General features: G+C 36.0%; 2 protein-coding genes across 2 annotated transcripts; one reads left to right on the top strand and one right to left on the bottom strand.

The window, feature by feature from the left end:
- Positions 1–985: 985 nt before the first annotated feature.
- Positions 986–16,422, bottom strand: ARF4 (ARF GTPase 4). The gene is made up of 6 exons (XM_077128912.1): positions 16,025–16,422; positions 9,446–9,526; positions 9,053–9,162; positions 4,857–4,928; positions 3,471–3,596; positions 986–1,938 (listed from the first exon to the last, which is right to left on the bottom strand). The coding sequence occupies exons 1-6, from the start codon at positions 16,089–16,091 to the stop codon at positions 1,852–1,854; spliced, it is 543 nt and encodes a 180-aa protein (XP_076985027.1). The 5' UTR covers positions 16,092–16,422; the 3' UTR covers positions 986–1,851.
- On the top strand, positions 15,100–18,693 carry LOC143657020 (uncharacterized). Its single transcript, XM_077128913.1, has 2 exons — positions 15,100–16,692; positions 17,250–18,693. The coding sequence occupies exon 1, from the start codon at positions 15,397–15,399 to the stop codon at positions 15,910–15,912; it is 516 nt and encodes a 171-aa protein (XP_076985028.1). The 5' UTR covers positions 15,100–15,396; the 3' UTR covers positions 15,913–16,692; positions 17,250–18,693.
- The last annotated feature ends 458 nt before the right edge of the window (positions 18,694–19,151 follow it).

Raw genomic sequence — 19,151 nt, 5'->3', positions numbered from 1 at the left:
GAGTGCTCCAGTGGCCATGTTTCTTGAAGATAATTGTATGATGATATGGCTGTCACAGTGTATGGCTGTGAGAGCCTTGTCTGATGCTCCTTTTGTCTACCTTATTAACGGACAAGTAAAACATATGGGTTACAAATAAATAAATAATAGGGGGAACAAACGTTAAAATAAATTTAGTAGATTGAAATGCTGGTGATCAGTGAAGGGGAGGGGTAAGGGGTATGCTATGTATGAATTTGTTTTCTTTTTATTGCTTTTTCTGAATTGATGCAAATGTTCTAAGAAATGATGAATATAAACTATGTGATGATAGTGTGAGTTATTGATTATGTAACAAGAAAGGAATGATCATATGATAAGAATGTTTGTGTGTGTATGTGGTTATATATCATAAATAAATTTTAAAAAAGCAAGGTTTATAAAATATATAAAATACTAGACTTAAAAACTTAAGTTACTCATAAGGTTATCAAGTTGAATACTTAAAACTTAATAAATGTAGGTAATATACCTTTATTACCTTAAGGGCTCTCTAACAAAGAATTTGCCACATTCACCTTGCTATTGCAGTTCTGAAAATTGTGAAGTTAAAAGAGATGTCCACATAAACTCTGTTCTTTGTAGCAGAGTAGCATCACTAACAATCTATAATTCTGTCATGCAAATGGCACTTTTTTTTAATTAATGTTAGCTGTGAAACAAACACATGCATACATGCTTTTTGGGCAGCTCCTTTTATTGCAGCTTTTTACTCTTGATGTGACTTTAGAAACTTACAGCATCAAAATGGTATCTTATCAAAGAGAAAATAGGTTTAAAGTTGCTCTCCACTATTATATACATGATGAAGACCCAAATTTTATTTCCAATTTAAACAATTAGTAAATCCACTGTGATATGTATAATTGTTCAGTCTGTAAAATATACAAATCAATTTTGTTAAATATGGAAATCCATTTTAAATATCTTAAAAGAACACACACAATTACACATTTTATCATTTTATTAGGAATAACTCCAAATGGATTATGAACAAACTTATTGACTTTGTTGAGTTTCCCAAAAACTCTTAACTTGAAGATATGGTCACCAATAAACAACAAAACATCAGCAGAACTATCATATACTGGGCAAAGAGTCAGGCTGATACCAAAAGCAACATGCAACATAAAAAAGATAAAATATAAAGGAAGACAATCTGTTGAGTATTTAAAACCATCTCAATATGAACTGTGTGCAACCAGCACAGAACTAATTAGCTATCGATTCCAAACCACACCAAGGTAAATTTGGCTGATGGAAGCCAGGAGTCAATAGTGGGAGGAAAAAAAAAAATGTTCCTCAGTGCAAGAGATCTGAATAGTGTTTTGGAATATTTCCCTGGCTGGCACAAGCAGTATTAGAAAAGCTTTTTGGCAAGGGAGAGAAATAAATACAAATGGAATGCTACATTTTTAAATCAGCAGACTGTCCCAGGAATGATAAAGTTATCAGTAAAGTAGCAAGGGGTTACTTTAAAACATCATTTATTGTGGGCTCAAAAGGCATTCCCCAAAATGGACTTAAAGATGTCACAAATAGCTCTGTCCAGGCATTTAGGCTTAAGGGAAGTAAAATTAAAGGGGGACTTTTTTCCCAAGTTAGGGAGAATTTCTTTGAAACCAAGCATACTGCTAAATAGTAACATTACACTTGGTAAACAATTGGCAACAAAATAAGTTTTAAATGCTGTAATATTCTGCCCAAACCAGTCCCAGATACTGTTTAATAACCAAGATGCAAACTAACTTTGTTGTAATAAGCCTAGACCAATTCTATCAAACATGTCCTTGGTGAAATATCCAGCTTCATTTAACGTTTTGAAAGCTCATTTGACAGCCAGTCCAGTCCCTCATACAGACCAGTTCCTTGTGTAGCACAAGTAGCTTGAACATACCACTGTAAAGAAAGGCAACAAGAAAATGCTTGATTAGCATAACCATAGTATTTGATATTTCTTAATCAGAATATTACATAGTTTCCCCAAATGCACAGGGATTCCACTGAGTCACCAATTACAATAAATATACAGGGAAAATGTTAAAAATACATAAAAACTGCAGGGATAAGTAAGAGTAAACATATTAAAGTAGTATATCTAACAAATGATTAATTTTGCATTTAATGATCTCAGTTAACAGTGTAGGGCCACTCAAAATTATCTACCCTTTAGCTGGGAGTATTCTCATACCTCCTACTTCTCACACAAAAAAACTATTAAAAGCTATTTCTAGTGACTCAGTGGATTTTTAATCAACTATCCAACTACTTAAACTGAAGAAAACAATCATGAGAAAATTAGGAGTCGATACCCCCGCCCCCCCCGCCCCGAGTCCTTAAAACCCTTGTTTCCCACAAGGCTAAGTTCAAAGTAGAAAAATGGGAATTGTTGATAATTTTAGGAGCAAGCTTTTCAGGTAATTTCATGCATTCCCCAAATTCCTCTTTTTAAATTGTTAATGTACTTTATCTCCAGTAACTGTAAAAAAAGCTACAAGTACCATGAAAGCAACTTAAATACCTGAAGGGATTATATATTTTTAACTGAACAGTTTTATTTTGCTTTAGAATAAAAACCTTGCTTTAATATCACAAGATCACTGACAGTATATCATGCTATTGTTTCATTCACCTGGGACAGCTCAGTCTACACAGTTTTAGTGCAACAGCACAATATTTATCTTGTTGACAAGTTAATGCAAGATTATTACGTGCCACACAAATAGTTTGTAATGTCATCTTTGTATATTATACAGTGTATCATTGTTTTACCAATATTTTCATCACTGATTTAAAACAATAAGCTCTGAGAAAAAGTACATCATTTCTTATAATCTTATATTCAAAATGCCTTAGAAACTTATGATAGGTCCTGCCTCTAAAAACGTTTTAATATTAATATGCAAATAATACTAAACAATATCTAAAATATGGCTGTCAAATACTGTATCCTTAAAAAGAAAAACATGGGTGGGCCACGGTGGCTCAGCACGTAAGAATGCTTGCCTGCCATGCCCGAGGACCCGGGTTCGATTCCTGGTGCCTGCCCACGTAAAAAAAAAAAGAAAAACATGATATTCCAATTCTCCTACAGTGCATTTTCCACATCTTTACCAATACTAAACATTTTAAGCATAAAGTCAACAAACATCTAATTACAGACATTTAAATCTTTGGAGTCTTAAGAGATATAATTATTAAAGGTTAAAAAAATGGAGAATATGTTAATGTAAATAAGATTAAACACATTTATAAAAATTTGAAATAAAGTCTGAAATGCCTGTTTTTGTATAAGAAGAGAGTATATTACTATATATTTTTAAATTATCTGTTCAAATAGGACAATTAATAATGTTTAAATTGAACACTAAGCTTAAAAAATTATCCCAATAATTAAGAGTTAAGATGTATATACACATCCAAATACTTACTGTTCTGTTACGAAGGGACTGAAGACCTAATTTATCTGTCATTTCACTGATGGCCATAGCATTTGGCAAATCCTGTTTGTTTGCAAAAAGCAGCAGCACTGCATCTCGCAACTCATCTTCCTGAAGCTGGAAATGAAAGCTAAGGCATTAACAACTACCACCATGGAATCCAGTAACTTAACAAACTGGATATAATATCATCTTCCTACATGTGCTCTTTATTCAACATTCAATATATTATTAAACATCAACCTAATTCCAACATAAAGTTCAGATACTCTTACAACTTAAAATCTCTCATCAATTTTTAAATCCCAACTGTCTCTCAAGCCAACCATCTTCTACTTCACTGAGGTAAATAGTTCTTTAGCCTTCCTGATTATCCATTAAGGGTAAGAATTGACAAGGATAAGAAGTACATATGGGAATAAAGTACTTATGGAAGATCTTATGGTACTTAGCAGTAAAAGTATTTACAGTTGATGATTCTTTTCAGATTTGTATCCTTTCCAATCAGCTGACCAAGAATCCAACCAATTAAGGCACTGGCAACTTGAAAAATGCAATAAAGAAGTTGGGAAGAATGATTTACTGTTACATGGTAACAACATGGATGAGCCTTGAAAAAGGATGCTACGTGAAAGAAACCAGTCACAAAAGATCATAAATTCTATGATTTATACAACATGTCCAGAACAGGCAAATCCATAGAGACAGAAAAGTTACTAACTGCCAGGGGGCTGAGGGATAAGAGGGAGGGAGGAGAAGGAAAGGGAATGGGGAATGACTGCTAATGGGTATAGGTTTCTTTTTGAGGTGTTGAAGTATTCTAAAATTTAGATTGTGGTAATTTCATTTTAATAAATATTTTATGGCTAAAAGTTCGAAACCACGACAAAGTTCCTCAACGACTTTTCTCAAGATTTTTAGCAACATGAAAACCTTAACTAGATACACGGCAAGGCCAAAATTCAGTCAAAGAAAATGCTACTAATCATCAGGTGCAATTCTTTATTATGGTTGATCACAAACATAGGCATAGCACAGAGAGACTTGAAACTGATTACCTTGGAAAAAGGTACTTGATCTAGCTCACAACAGTTTCAAAACTACAAATTTTTGTATCTAAAATAAAAGACTAGATTAAATCTGGCATTCTCAACCAGAGATATGCATCAAAATTACTCCTGGAGCATTCTAAAGACAAGGTGGGGCTTCTTCCCAAATTCCTGAAACAGCTATGTGTTTTTTAAAAAGCTCTACAGATTTTTAGGTGCATTACTAAGATCCCATAGATGATAGTTCCTCAAGGGCCTTTCTAGCTCTACAAGAAATTCATCCACGTAATTTAATCATTGATAAAATGTACAAGCCACTGATTCTTACCATTTTCTGTAGCTCTTCTGCTCCTTCTTGAATTCTTTCACGATCATTGCTATCTACCACAAAAATAAGACCCTGGGGAAAAAATTGTTCCAATAAACTTTAACAGTTAAATTTAAAGATCATATTATATATGAAACATAAATATGGGGGCAGCAAAAGATTATCAAGGAACAGATGTTAAAAATAAAATGTCTCCATTAAAAAAAAAAAAAAGGAAATAAGGGCCCCACTAAAAAACTGATTTGAGTACATTATTTGCCATTTTAACGTAATGTCATTTCAAATCTTCAAAAATCTTATTCTTACCCAACTGGTCACTGTTCTCAAAGCACAAATAAAAGGAACACAGAAAGGAAAAAGAATAAACCACAGATCCTCAAGAAACATGAATTTGCTTATTCATATGCAAAAGTATAAAAAGGGGAAGAGGGGCACAGTAATTGTTATATGCTTCATCAGGGAATGAAAAGACAGCCTGGCTCCAGAATTTTGCCTGCCAGCTCTAGAACTAAGGAATAAAAGTCTTAAGCAAAAAATTCATTTTTAAAAAACTTTCTTAATTGTACAGTATAATATATATACAAGCAAAGAAATAAAAAAGCAATAGTTTTCAAAGCACTTTTCAACAGGTAGTTACAGGACAGATCCCAGAGTTTGTCATGGGCTATCATATGATCCTCTCATCAAAAAATTAATTTCAATTAATTAATTCTTCACAAAAAAGGAAGTAACAATTCTTAGAAGTACTCACAAATGTTAGAATCCTACACCATAAAAAAAAATGGGACCAAGAAGAAATTAGGTTGGATTAAGGAGTTTTCTAAAAACTTCCAAATGAGAAAGTATAAAATTTTCAGCTAGATAGGGAGGACAATTTAATTTTACACCTTCGTTAAAATCTAATGCTATTATACTAAAATGATTACTTTATCCTCCCAACAAGCCTGAACCCCAAAGTATATTTTTATCAAAAGCTCCCTTGTGCTATTACTTATGTATATAAATAACTAAATAAAATCCATTGTGGGCAAAGGGCGGTCCTACATTACCTTCTATTTACTGTTCAGCACTACCACGATGCTGTTCTCAGCAGGGGCATCTAATACTCATTTTAGGCTACAGTGATTTAAATAACATTAATTTCTTTTGGTCCACCAAATTCCAGATCCATTTCCTTTATCTATGTTGGAAATCATCATTTTAAACTTCCTATCCTTTGAAGAAACTTTAGAGACCAATATGATATGGGAGACAGACAGACAGACCCAAATTCAAATCTTGCACTATGTTAGTCATATAAATTACCTAATCCTTAAGCCTATCTCCTCTTCTATAAAACAAAAATAAGACCACAGACCTTTTAAGTGTTAGAGGACTAAAAAGGATTGTTCTTGGGATATCACAGGCATTTAATGAATGTTATGTCTCCTCTTCCTTCCATACCCTCCCCCACCCCCATTCCAAAAGCTGGGTTTTTTTAGAACCTACTCTTCTAGAAGGGGTAATGAGTCTAATAGGGGTCTAATTTTATCTTGACTACTAACATTCCATTTTTATTGTTTTAAATGTAAACCTTGCTATCAGTCCCAAAGTAACATTACTAAGAGGAAGGATTGTTTTAGGATAAATTCTAAGCATTCTCCTCTTAGGATAGCCTAGAATTAACACAGGATTCTAGGTAAGCCCAGCTGCTACAAGAAAGGTCAAACGTTTACTTATTTATTTAAACATCAAAATAACTGGAATTATCTAATGAAGGAAGAGGAATTTACTATAAGAAACACTGCCTTGGATTGTTTATAAAATAAACAGGGTTAATGGCTATCAAAACAAACAGGGTTAATGGTTATAATTAGTTTTGGGTTTTTTAAAAAATATTATAGCTAGATCATGCATGCTGGAAAAGCAAATTAAAAGGAAGAAGTACTTGGGCTTTTAATTCTAAGGTGGCCCTGAGAAAACAGAAATAGGTCTAAATTATAAAGTATCCTAAACAAGTCAAGGGATAAGATCAGGGTTACTATTGGTCAAGAATTATAAGGCTTAAGGGTTAAGGATTAGCAAGATTTTACTTTATACCTATGCCAGACTGAAAGGATTACGTACCCTAGAAAAGCCAGGTTTTAATCCTGATCTATCTCAGGGAGGCAACCATTTCTTTTAATCCCTATTCAGCATTGTAGGTTGGAAATTTGATTAGATTATATCCACAGAGATGACTCGCCCAATTGTGGGTATCAACCTTTGATTAGAGGGATGTGACTCCACCCATTCCAGGTGGGTCTTGATTAGTTTATTGGAATCCTTTAAGGAACCGTTTTGGAAAACGCTTCAGAACCATGAAAGCCAGAGACCTTTGGAGATGAAGAAGAAATATGCTCCTGGGGAAGCTTCATGAAACAAGAAGCCTGGAGAAAAAGCTAGCAGATGTCATCATGTTTGCCATATGCCTTTCCAGTTGAGAAACACTGAACTTCATCAGCCTTTTGTGAGTGAAGGTAACGTCTTATGGATGCCTTAATTTGGACATTTTTATAGACTTGCTTTAATTGGGACACTGTCATGGCCTTAGAACTATAAACTTGTAACTTAATAAATTCCCCCTTTTAAAAGCTGTTCTGTTTCTGCTATATTACATTCTGACAGTTAGAAAACTAGAACAATACCTAATTTTACTTCAAAAGCACACTTCCTAAATGAAATACACGTCTATGACTTACTTTAATGTGCCCCATCACCTGGGTTACTTTTAAAGAGAATGTGATTAAAAGGGGAAATGTTAGGTTTTATATATGGTAATAGAATAAAAATTAATTTTTAAATAAAAAAGTATGCCACTCACTTAACATGACATACAACTCAAACCTGGTGGGTCCAGCCACTCACCTGGGGTACTCACTGCCACCTGGTGGCATTATACCTCCCTTTATATACCATGTTTTTAAAGTTGGAGACCAAGGGCGACATCTATAAATCTTAACATATAAAGTGTTCGTAACATTACACTTAACTTGAAAATACAGGTATTTTATCAACATCAAAAGTAAATAAAAACTGATGAGAAATCCCCGGTGTGGTGGGAAAGACAGAAGTGTTGAGACCAAGTAGCCAGAAATAAAGGTAGAACAAGAACCAGCTCTTCAGCCTTAGTCATTCCAAGCTTTAGTTACCTTATCTATTAAAGAGGAGGGTTAGACTAAAGCAGTGATTCTCAACCAAAGGGCACTTCTGCCTTCCAGGGGATAACTACCAATGTACAACAAGATTTTGTTTGTTTGATATGGGTTGGGTGGGGGTGCGGGTTGCTACTGGCATCCAATGAATAAGAATAGGGATGCTGCTAAATATCCTACAATGTAAAGAGCCACCACCAACAAAGAATTATCCAGTCAAAACTGTCAACAGTGCCACTGTTGAGACACCTAGACTAGATTCTTGCTACAAAGTAAGGTCTGTGAACCAGCAGCATGAGAACCATGCAGAATCTCAGACCTAACCCAGAATGTACGGAATGAAAAATCTGTATTTTAACAAGATACACAGGTGATTCATATGTTCATGAAAGTTTGAGTCTAGTGATGCCTGGCTTACAAAGATTCTGATTTAAGTGACTGAGGAGCTATGATCTGGACTTAGGAATTGTAAAGCTCCCAGGTGATTCTAATGTGCAGCCAAGTTTGAGAACCCCTAATCTACGGAATCTCCAAGGTCTCTTCCATGCCAGTTATATGCAATATATGATAATCTAAAAATATCTTACAATCAACAAAGTAGATTTACCTTAATGTTATTTAATAAAGTAAAAGCCTAACTGGACTAAATGAAGGCCTGTCCCTTGTCTTCCACTCCTTAAACTACAATGACAAAATTATACAGACCTTAATTTCTAAACTAAGAATCAAATCAACTGAATGACTGATGAGACACATAATTCATTCTTCAGAACCATACCCCTCCCCACCTCCATCCAATCTTCAAAAATCTTACTATTATTGCCAGGTAACTCTTCCACTCTAGGTAATTTAGCTTTTAAGCATGAGTGAGAGAGTCCACTGAAGAATATGGAAATAGTGATAAGAAGAATGTCAACTCATTTATGGTAAAAACACCGACGTCCAAGTGAACACCATACATTTACATAAACTTTATAGTATAAAACATGAAGAAAAATTATAAAAATGTATAGCATTTCTTACCTGGGTATTCTGGAAGTAATGCCTCCAGAGAGGCCTAATTTTATCTTGACCACCTACATCCCATACTGTGAAACAAATGTTCTTATATTCTACTGTTTCCACATTAAAACCTAAAAAGAAAAAAATGTCATTAAGAAAATAAACCCCTTTATGAGAAATTTTTTTAAGTGCTTCTTTTTTTTTTTGTTTTGTTTTGTTTACACGGGCAGGCACCAGGAATAGAACCTGGGTGTCCAGCATGGATGGCAAGTGAGAACTCTGCCTGCTGAGCCACTGTGGCCCACCCTATAAGTGCTTTTTAAAAGTCCAAATAAAATTTTTTAAAGTTTCATAAAGAAGTTTTTTCAACTTTACAGTATATTATGATACAAAATCATCTGCAAAGTTTCTTACCAATGGTAGGAATGGTGGTGACTATCTCCCCTAACTTCAGTTTATAAAGAATGGTTGTTTTGCCAGCAGCATCCAATCCAACTAGGAGAAACAGACATTTTAGAGTTTAAATCAGATCAAAGCACACACCAAGAAATAATTTTACAACAAATTTATAAAATTTGAAAGTAAAAGCTGACTGCTCAAGGCACAAACATGAATTAGAAATAAAATTAATTCATTTATGATTTACAAAGGCAACACTCCCTACAGAAGACATTTCCATTTTTCTTTTTAAACCTAGAAAAATAGTTTGCAGTACTGAAAAGGATACCTGGATGACTCAGGCTCCAGTCTGGCTGAGTCAAACTAGCTGAGCACCTTTAGGCAGGTCACTTTAGGGAACAAAAGTGAAAGAAATGAAGTCATAGAATAAGGGAACTGGATCAGATAATCTAAACTCTATTCCAATTCAAGTCCTTCTTAATTCTATGAACTGCCTTAAAAAAAAAATACAAATTAGAAGTTGAATCAGAGAACACATAAAAAAATCACCTGAAGAGTAGTGAACTCAATTTCCTTTATTTAGAGAGTAAATCAGGAGTAAGAAGATCTTGATGCTAGGGGGAAAAAAAGTATAACCATGCAGTAATCTTCTTATAATGATAATAAAGGAAGATGAGGCCAATTTCACCCCTACCTAAATCCACCTCAACATCAAATATATAGAAATGAGAAAAAGGTCTGATTAACTGGATTGTAAGAAGACCCCTATCATACTCATCTCCAATAAGTAATGTTCTGAGGCTAAGAAACATTTAAGGGAGAAATGTGCTTGTGAAAAAAATCCAAAACAGAACAGACCTCATTATTACAGGGTAGAGGAGAGCAAATTAAATGCTTATAAGTATCTCAATCTCTCAAAACCTGCACATTTCTACATAGCTTGCTAAAGGCCTCATAAATGGAAAATCTATATCTAATAATCTCACTGAATGCATCATTGTAAGGACATCACATTTGGTTGCCTGGATGTATACTGTCACAGATTTCAAAACAGGACTGAGTACTGATTTAAACAGGAACACTTTCAAAATATTTACATCAAAGCACAACTTGGCACATGAAACCAATGCTATTAAGTAAAAAAAAAAAAAATTAAAATCATTTCACTTATCTAATTCACATTTCTTTGCAAGTAAGTTTAACTTCTCTGTTCCTACAAAACAGAACTGAGACTACAGGCAATTCAGACTCCAACTCTTTTAACAATTTCTTTGTGCTCTGTATCCTAATGAAGAGTAGGTGTAGGATCTCTCTGAAGACTTAAGCCTTTTATGCCATCTAATTCTTGCGTCCTCTAATCAAACACTGCTTCCCACTTCTTCAAATTGGGATTCAGGTTTATTCTTTACAAAATACTACTACACTTACTAGTAAGAGCAAGTAGCCCACCCCAAGTCCTCTTTCATGGGCATAAAAAAAAATCAACTGAATTATATTAAATGTTTAATTTTTGACTATGGAACAGTATCAAAAAAGGTCAAAAACAATCTGGTAAATATGCTATATAACAAAAGAAGCTACCACAAAGCCCAGGATCTTCACTAAAAATACAGAAAACGAAGGGGGAGAAAACATGCCAAGAGGAAAACAAACAGGGATCTTTTACTAGTTCTACAAAACTAAGTCTCTTGAGAGTATATGACCTCCTCTATAGAGAGTTTGATCAAATTTTTAAATAAACCAGTGTCTACCTTTGGCTAAGCCCAAATACAATTAAGCCCAAGTCAGAAGAATTAAAACTGAGATGTTGATTAGAAAAAAAAGACATGACTAAGGTTTTGATTACTCTGGCACTGCCTGTCAATTGGACCCAATATCACAATTTAAAACAATGTGAAAACACAAAGAATGGAAGAAATTCAGGACAAATTACAACATGCAAGTTGTAGAAAACATATGTGATCCAATTTCTTTTACTATTACATATATTTGTATGAATAGTTAATAGTTTGAAAAGATATGCATCAATCTGATAAAAGTGATTACTATGAGGAAAGGGATTAAGACAATCCTTTTGTCCTTTCATCTACTTCTATTTTATTAGAATTTACCCCCAAAGACATTTATTACTTTCATTTAAAAAACAAAAAAGAAAAAAACTTTCCCAAGTGGCAGATTTCTTTGATTAAAATGTCAGGTTTCTTCCAATTCCTGATGTATATATTTGGAAATGATGCTTGATTTCATTTTATATATTCATTTCCATTAAAAAAATAATGGGAAGTGCTCAGAAAATAACTCAACCATAAAATTTTTAATGCATCCATGCAAGTTATTTTTAAAATAAAAATGACAGCAGTTTAAAGGCTCATAATCACAAAGGATTCTAAAATCAGAGATGTCTTTTGCAGTTGTATTCACTATACTAAGGCTGTATAAATGCAAAAAATAATTTTTAAAAGATAATTTTTACTCTGAACTTTAAGAGGCACCAATTTAAATGTATACCACTATGACTTAAAGCTTGTTATATGTCTCATTATGTTGGTCTATCGTTCCACTTATATGAAACGTCTGGAATAAGTAAATCCATACAGACAGAAAGTAGATCAATGGTTACTAGAAACTGGTGGGAAGGGAAAAAGTTACTGCTTACTGGGCACACAATTTGTTTTGGGTGATGAAAGTTTTGGTAATGGATTGTGGTGATAGTAGCACAATACTGTAAATGTAATTAATGCCACTAAATTGTACATTTGAAAAATGGTTAAAGTGGCCCATTTTATGTTACATAAGTCAACACAATTAAAAAAACTGGCGGGGTGTGTGTGTGCAAGGCTAGTTCAGTGGTAAAATTCTCGCCTGGTCTCGCCTACCATGTGGGAGACCCGGGTTCGATTTCCGGTCCATGCACTTCCCAAAAAACAAACAAACAAAAATTCAAGAAATGGTGCTGCAATAACAGGATACTCAAATAGAAAAATAATGAAATGTGACCCCTCTATACAACATACAAAAAAGAAAAACATGCTGGTTTAATTTTGTGCTACCTTAGCCATCTCTTAAATATGTGTTTCCTTAAGGGTGCAATATTTGGCAATGAGATTTCTCCACAAAAAGAAACTATAACCAATTTTCAATGAGCCAAGATAAGACTAATCTGTACAGTCCAGAAACTCCTCCTCACCCATCACACACATAAACAAGTTGCTGTACCAAAGAGATACACTGGCATCATTACTCCTTAACCAGACCTAAAATTTGACCAGTGTTAATGGCAATGGACACACTGTATCTTAATTTTCTAATGATCTAATTTCCCAGATATCTGAACATCCAAACTGAAAGAAGCTATCAGGCATATGAAAAAATTATAATAAGCTTAGATTTTGCTTCTTCCCAACGTATCAGGAATATCTGCACTTTGCTTAGTGTATTAGAAGCAAATTATCAACATCTCTGCTAGCCACAGCTTGTAAAAATGCCAAGAAGGTACTACTAACCTGTTAGGACGGCAATCCATCTCTCAACTTCTAACTTCTAATATAGCTACAAGATTTTTGCCTTTTCTCTTGTTTCCTATATTCAAATTGCTCATCAGAAAGGCCTTCTTAAATGGCTGAAAATGCTTTCAACTAATGTTTAACGACCTGAGAATGCTCATAACATGCTAAGCCAAAAGAACAAAACACAAAAGAACAAAACCCACATCATACCTACAATACTGGAGAACAAAACACAGAGTAAATATATCAAAATATTAATAATGGTAGAATGGTGGAATTATAGGAAATTATGATTTTTCATTGCTTTCCAAATTTAACAAAAAAGAATATATTTTTAGAATAAGGGACAAATACATAAAAATTACATAATAAATGATGGATGTACAAGATAAACTAGGGGAAAACATTTCAAACACCATGCCTTAGCCTGAAGCCTCTCTTAAATTACTGGTAATATTTTTGGGGGTGGGGGTGGGGGTGGGGGGTGGGGTGGTGCATGGTCCAGGAATCAAACCCGGATCTCCCTCATGGAAGAGAAGCATTCTACCACTGAACCACCTGTGCACCCACTGGTAATATTTTTTAAATTGGCAAAGAGAGGATCCTTCCTCATGAACCTCTCTGGTCCCCCTCCAAAACATAATCACATAAAAGGCAATTTATACCTACACCGGTACTAGCAAATTTCTAGAAAGCAACATTCTTCACGTTCTCAAACAACACGCAAGAATGTGGAAGTTCAATGATTATCATTTGCCTAGATAATATCCTCTAATAAATAACTACTACACAATTCCTGCCAAATAACTCATATGGCATGTTGATTACATTATATTGGGGTTTTTTCCCATTTTTTATCATTGTGAAGTACAAACTTAACTTCAAACACTTTTTTAAAAATTACTTTTGGGAGAGCGACCATAGGAATAAAATTTAAAACTCCTCCATAATGGTTTGGCAAATTGGACACTGTTTTCTTTTAATATACTTTAAAATGGTAAAAGTCAGAAAAAGTCACTGACTCAAGGCATGAATTTTATCTAAGTCTTAGAAAGGAAAAGGAAGCAAACGTACCTGTTAAGAGGACATTATTGTTACATGGAAAAAAACATTAACTGGTAATTATAATACTTCAGCAGGGATAGACAACTTAAAAAATGATGTATCATTATTTATGCTGGAAATCCCTCATAAAACCAGACAATCTTCAAACTTTGAAATCTTTCTCTATACACCCACATATCCCTCTTATGTTTATATGTCACATAAAAGTTGACCTTGTGACTGAAGTTTCTTTTTTTTATCAAGGAAATGTAATTATCCCCAAATTAAAGCACATAACAAGAGCAAATGTGAGTAACAGAACATCTGACATAAAATGTATAAGCCCAAATCATGCTTTTACCCCCTGCACAAATGGACAAAGTCAAATACTTTTTCCCCTTCCCTTCTGGGTAGGAGTGGGGGTGTCCCCTAACATAATAAATATAATAACCCCCCAACATAGTAAATATAATAAAAGTGCTTGTGGCATAATTCTATCTTTTCCCCCTGAAACGTTTAGCCATTGTGAAAGACTAAGAAAATGAAAAATAGAAATTCATTTACAATAAAACAAGTAAAAGGATCAATATGACATTTTCAAGAACTCAAACCATGTAGTATTCCTGGTTAATATATTTAAGAAACAGGGTGGAAATTCATTTATCATCGTTCAAAGTTCTCCCATTGACTTCAGATCCCTTTTCAGACTACCAATTTTCAGCCACTTAAAAGCTTAAATATGCTTGCCTTTCTGATTCTCTGCCCTCTTCGTAAATGAAACCTCAGAAACTTTGAAAGAGAAAACTCTGTTATTTAGTTTTGAGAATGAATCACTAGAAAATGTTTCATATATTCAGAAGCTGAATAAATAATTTTAAAAAAAAAAGACTATATGTTTATTCTCTTGCACTTGAAATATTATAGATATTGCTTATGAAAACTTTCCATGGTAGAAGACCTGGAAAATAAAACTATTTCCCCCACTTTCTGGAAAGCAAGCTAATGAACCAAGGAGTTTCAACTGAAATTTAGTGGGGAGCCTTTTAAAAAAGCGCTATTCCGACCCACCGAGCTTAGCTGTGATGTAGAGACTACTCACAATACTGCTTAGAAGGGCTTGCTTACATCACCCAAGTGACAGCCCCTTCTTCCTCAGCTAAGCAAAAACCGTCCCTGAAAAGCAATTTAAAAAAAGTTTTTCTAAAATAATTTCAAAATAACTTTGCGATTTTTACTCAACAAAACTACTATAAAAATAAACGTCATGATTATGTCCACTAATCAGTAACTTCAGCTTAATTACTGAAAATTTATTTTTTTAAGTTTGCAAGTTTTTTTTGCAATAACTCATAGCCAGCTGTATAAAAACCTGTAAACATAATACAGTAAACAAGAAACAAAGTGAATTTCCATGGAATGAACGTAAGAAGAAAATATGAAGCGGAATACAGCGCAAACGCAAAGTTACGCGAAGTGAGCACCGAAGACTCCGAACTCCTCGGAACCCTTGGGTACTCCTACTCCCTCGCCACCGCGCTGGGCCTGATCACTTCCTGCCTCAGCCGGCTCCCGGCTCTCCGCGGCCGGTCGCTCGCATACCACCGGAGTACGCAGTGTGTGTACGGAGCGGGACAAGGGTGGAGGGAAGACTGGAGTTCCTCTGCCTCCCTCCTGACCGTTTCTACACCCGGAGAAAACCAATGCCAGACCACACCCTCGTACCGGGCCTCGCGAGTGTCTTCTAGTCCCAGAGAGATCCGAGAGTTCTCTTCCCCAACATCCCCACCCAATATTGTCTACCTCTCAATAAATGAGAAAGGAAGCCCAGAAGGAAGAAATGTTGCCCCAGGCCCTGTCCAGGCCTCTACGAGTGACAGATCTGAGCGCCCGCCCAGCTTTCACCCCATTGTTCCCCTGAAGGATTCCTCCTGACCCCCGGCCCGCGGCCCCTCCCCCACTACAGACCGCGAAAGAAAAAACAGGCCCGGAGGCGGCCCCCGGCCTCCACTCTGACCCCAGTCTCGGCTCGCGGACACTCACTTACCCATCAAAATACGCATCTGTTTCTTGCCGAAGAGGCGGGAAAAGAGAGATGAGATGGTGAGGCCCATGGCGGCGGTGGCACTTGGGATGAGCAGAAGCAAAGGGGCTTGCGGCGTCCCCGGACCTTCTCCTTTCACGCTCCCGGCAAACTGAGCGGGAAGGAAGAAAAAGAACTGACGAAGAAAGGGAGCAGCAGGAATGGCTCGCCGGCCGGCGCGTCGGACGAAAATCCGGCAGGAATTAGTGAGGCGAGGACCAGCTCGGCGACTGGCGCGACAGCTCCGGCTCTGGCGTTAAAAGTCCGGCTGTGCCACGTCACGCGGCGGCCGCGGCGACTCCGGAGGCAGCCCGGCCCCTCCAACGCGGACAGAATCGCGTCACCGCCGCCCCATCCCCCTGTTCTTCCGGTGCTGTCCAAACTACTGCGCCTGCGCACGCAGGGGATTGGCCGGTTACGCTGACGTGCGTCTCCGCTACCGTCTCCCGGACGTGGCTCCTAGAGTGGCTGTAGCCAGCAGACGCATGCGTACAGGGAGACGAACGAAGTCCCACAATGCTTCGCTTTGTCACTTCCTATCCGAGTCAACGCGAGTCTTTTCGCTCTGCTGGTGGTGTTCTGGAGGTTGTAGTCCTTGCTTTTGAAAGAGCGCTTGGTGCATTGTTGGTCAGGTAGGGTCCTCAGTTATTTGGGCCTTTAGTTCCTCTTCCTCTTTAACGCTGCGTGCGTGGAGAATTCCCGCGTCCCAAGACCATACACGTCACACGTAGGGGGCCAGGTTTGTGCAGCTGGGTTACGGCCCGCCCTGTTATCCAGTGACTTAAAACGACCTGGAAGCGAAGAGGCTGTGGTACTTGCTTTAAAAGCTAAGCCTGAACCTAACCAAAACCATACCTGTTAACCCTAAAGAACACCTGGGGCTCTATCTGAAATTCTACAAAAGTTTCACGCCCCAAGTTTACTTTTCAGAAACCTAAAACCTTCAGCTGGTTCCCAGGTCAGATAAATCTTGAATCTCAGAGGTGCCAGTCTCTCCAAAAACATCAAGTTTCCATCCCCTATTGTCAACATGAAAGGGGATGTCGACATCCCCTTTTCAACATGAAAAAGTTAAAATGGACATACCCCAATTATTCCTCAAGATTGGGAGAAGAATCAAAGGAGAAAGAGGAATTATAACAGAGAAGTTAGGAATTATAATAATCATTATATTGATATCTCTGTTTAGTTTCCAGTGTCTTGGAGCAGCTAGAAAGCAGAATGTGAAATTGTGGAATTGTAAGCCATACCAAACTTGGAAATCTGTTCTCTAATTATTTTAAATGGACTCGTACTGGCGATCCCTGTGCCTGTATCACAACTAGAGCTCCAAGACTTCTGCTTCGACTGTTACAGCCTTTTAAGAGAACCCAATGAGTAAGGCTTCTCTTCCTTGTACCTTTAGTCTCTCATACAAGCATGAATGGTTTATTCCTTATATTGAGAAAGTGGGAAGCCTCCTCACTTAAAAAAATATTTATGAAATTATTATTTCCTGATTACAAAATAAGTTATATATCTTAGCTTAATCTTGGCCACCTACCACATGTCTGCTCTACACTGTTTCTGCAGTTTAGGATTAGTAGCCTCCCCCAGCCCTTGTCTGCCTTTCAGATCTGTTTAAAAGTTAACCTCCACTGTAAAATATTCTTGATCTCCCTAACTAAATAAAAACTCTCTACAATTCAGGCCCAAAGCTTCATAACCTTTTTTCACAGTTACGATTTTACATTTACCATTATTGTTGACGCACACACTTACACACACATGCACATTTGTCTGAAAGCTCCAGGAAAGCAGGAACCAGATCTGGTTTTTAAAATTCTTTTCAATATCTTCATCTTGGCATGCTTTGAATACTCATTGAAAACGGTTTAATGATGTGGGCTGGGTGAATAAACCATGCATATCCATACAATGGAATACTATCAAGAGTTAAAAAGAATGAGAACCTAGTTATGGAGTTGTAATCAAAGGAGAACTTTTATCTGTAAGTTATTTTTCAGTGAGGCTTATTGAAATATAATTTACATGCAATAAAATCCACAAATTCTGAGTGTATAACTCATTGAATTTTGGCAAATGTATACAGCAGTATAACCACTGTCATAATCACGACTTAAAACATTTTTATCACCCCCCAAAAGTTCCCTTAACCACCTTTCCAGTCATCCCCTCGCCTTACCACCAACCCCTGTTGTCACTATAGTTTTGCCTTTTCTAGAATATCATATAAATGGAATTATGTAGTATATATTCTTCTGTGCCTGTGTTCATTTTCTTAGCATAATGATTTTGAGATTCATCCATGTGTCAGTTCTTTGTTCCTTTTTTATTGCTGAGGGGTATTCCATTGAATGGATATAGCACAAATGTTTTATTTATTCATGAATTGATGGACATTGGTTTGTTTGAAGTTTGGGGCTATTATGAATAAAGCTACTATGAACATTCACGAACAAGTGTTTGTGTATTACTATTTTTATGACATTAATTTATTCATGCATTACTTATGTAATTTTAAAAATAATCTTCAAATTTGTTGAACTAATTAATGTCAGTTTGATGGATATTCTTACGGATTTTTCTTTCAGAAATACTAATGTCTATAAATTTTGGTGGGATCTTATACTGTTAAGCAACTCTTCAATTTAGTAGTATATTGTGAACATCTTTGAATATTACTACTTAAGAGTTTTAAGAACTACATCCCATTGTATACATTTAAGATAATTTATTTAACTGCTCTCTCAAATCGTAAGATGTGTGTACTCTTTGATCCAAAAATTCTACCAGGAATTTATGGTGAGGAATATTTCTCTTAAGGTTTGCTAGGTTATGTTAGTACGATGTTTAAACAATGTTCATTACAGCATTATTTGTAACAGAAAAATGGAAACGTCAGGCTTTTAAAAGAAACTTTTATACCCCCTTTCCTGTCAATAATAGGCAGAGGGCAAGAAAATCCACAAATGTGTGGAGGCTCAACAACACACTCTTAAACAACCAGTGGGTCAAAGAAGAAATTACAAGAGAAATCAGTACATATCTTGAGGCAAATGAAAATGAAGACACAACATAACAAAATTTA

Source organism: Tamandua tetradactyla, chromosome 15, assembly GCF_023851605.1.
Source record: "Tamandua tetradactyla isolate mTamTet1 chromosome 15, mTamTet1.pri, whole genome shotgun sequence".
In the NCBI taxonomy this organism is placed as follows: domain Eukaryota; kingdom Metazoa; phylum Chordata; class Mammalia; order Pilosa; family Myrmecophagidae; genus Tamandua; species Tamandua tetradactyla.
Note: the sequence above shows the minus strand (reverse complement) of the source record. Positions and strands in the feature narration are given on the sequence as shown.

Excerpts from the sequence above, each read along its gene's own strand:
- LOC143657020 (XM_077128913.1), top strand. The coding sequence starts at position 15,397 with ATGAACGTAAGAAGAAAATATGAAGCGGAATACAGCGCAAACGCAAAG.
- ARF4 (XM_077128912.1), bottom strand. The coding sequence starts at position 16,091 with ATGGGCCTCACCATCTCATCTCTCTTTTCCCGCCTCTTCGGCAAGAAA. Across the intron at positions 3,597-4,856 it reads CAGAAGAGCTACAGAAAATG|CTTCAGGAAGATGAGTTGCG; the intron begins GTAAGAATCAGT and ends TTTCATTTCCAG. Across the intron at positions 1,939-3,470 it reads AGTCCCTTCGTAACAGAACA|TGGTATGTTCAAGCTACTTG; the intron begins GTAAGTATTTGG and ends CTTTCTTTACAG.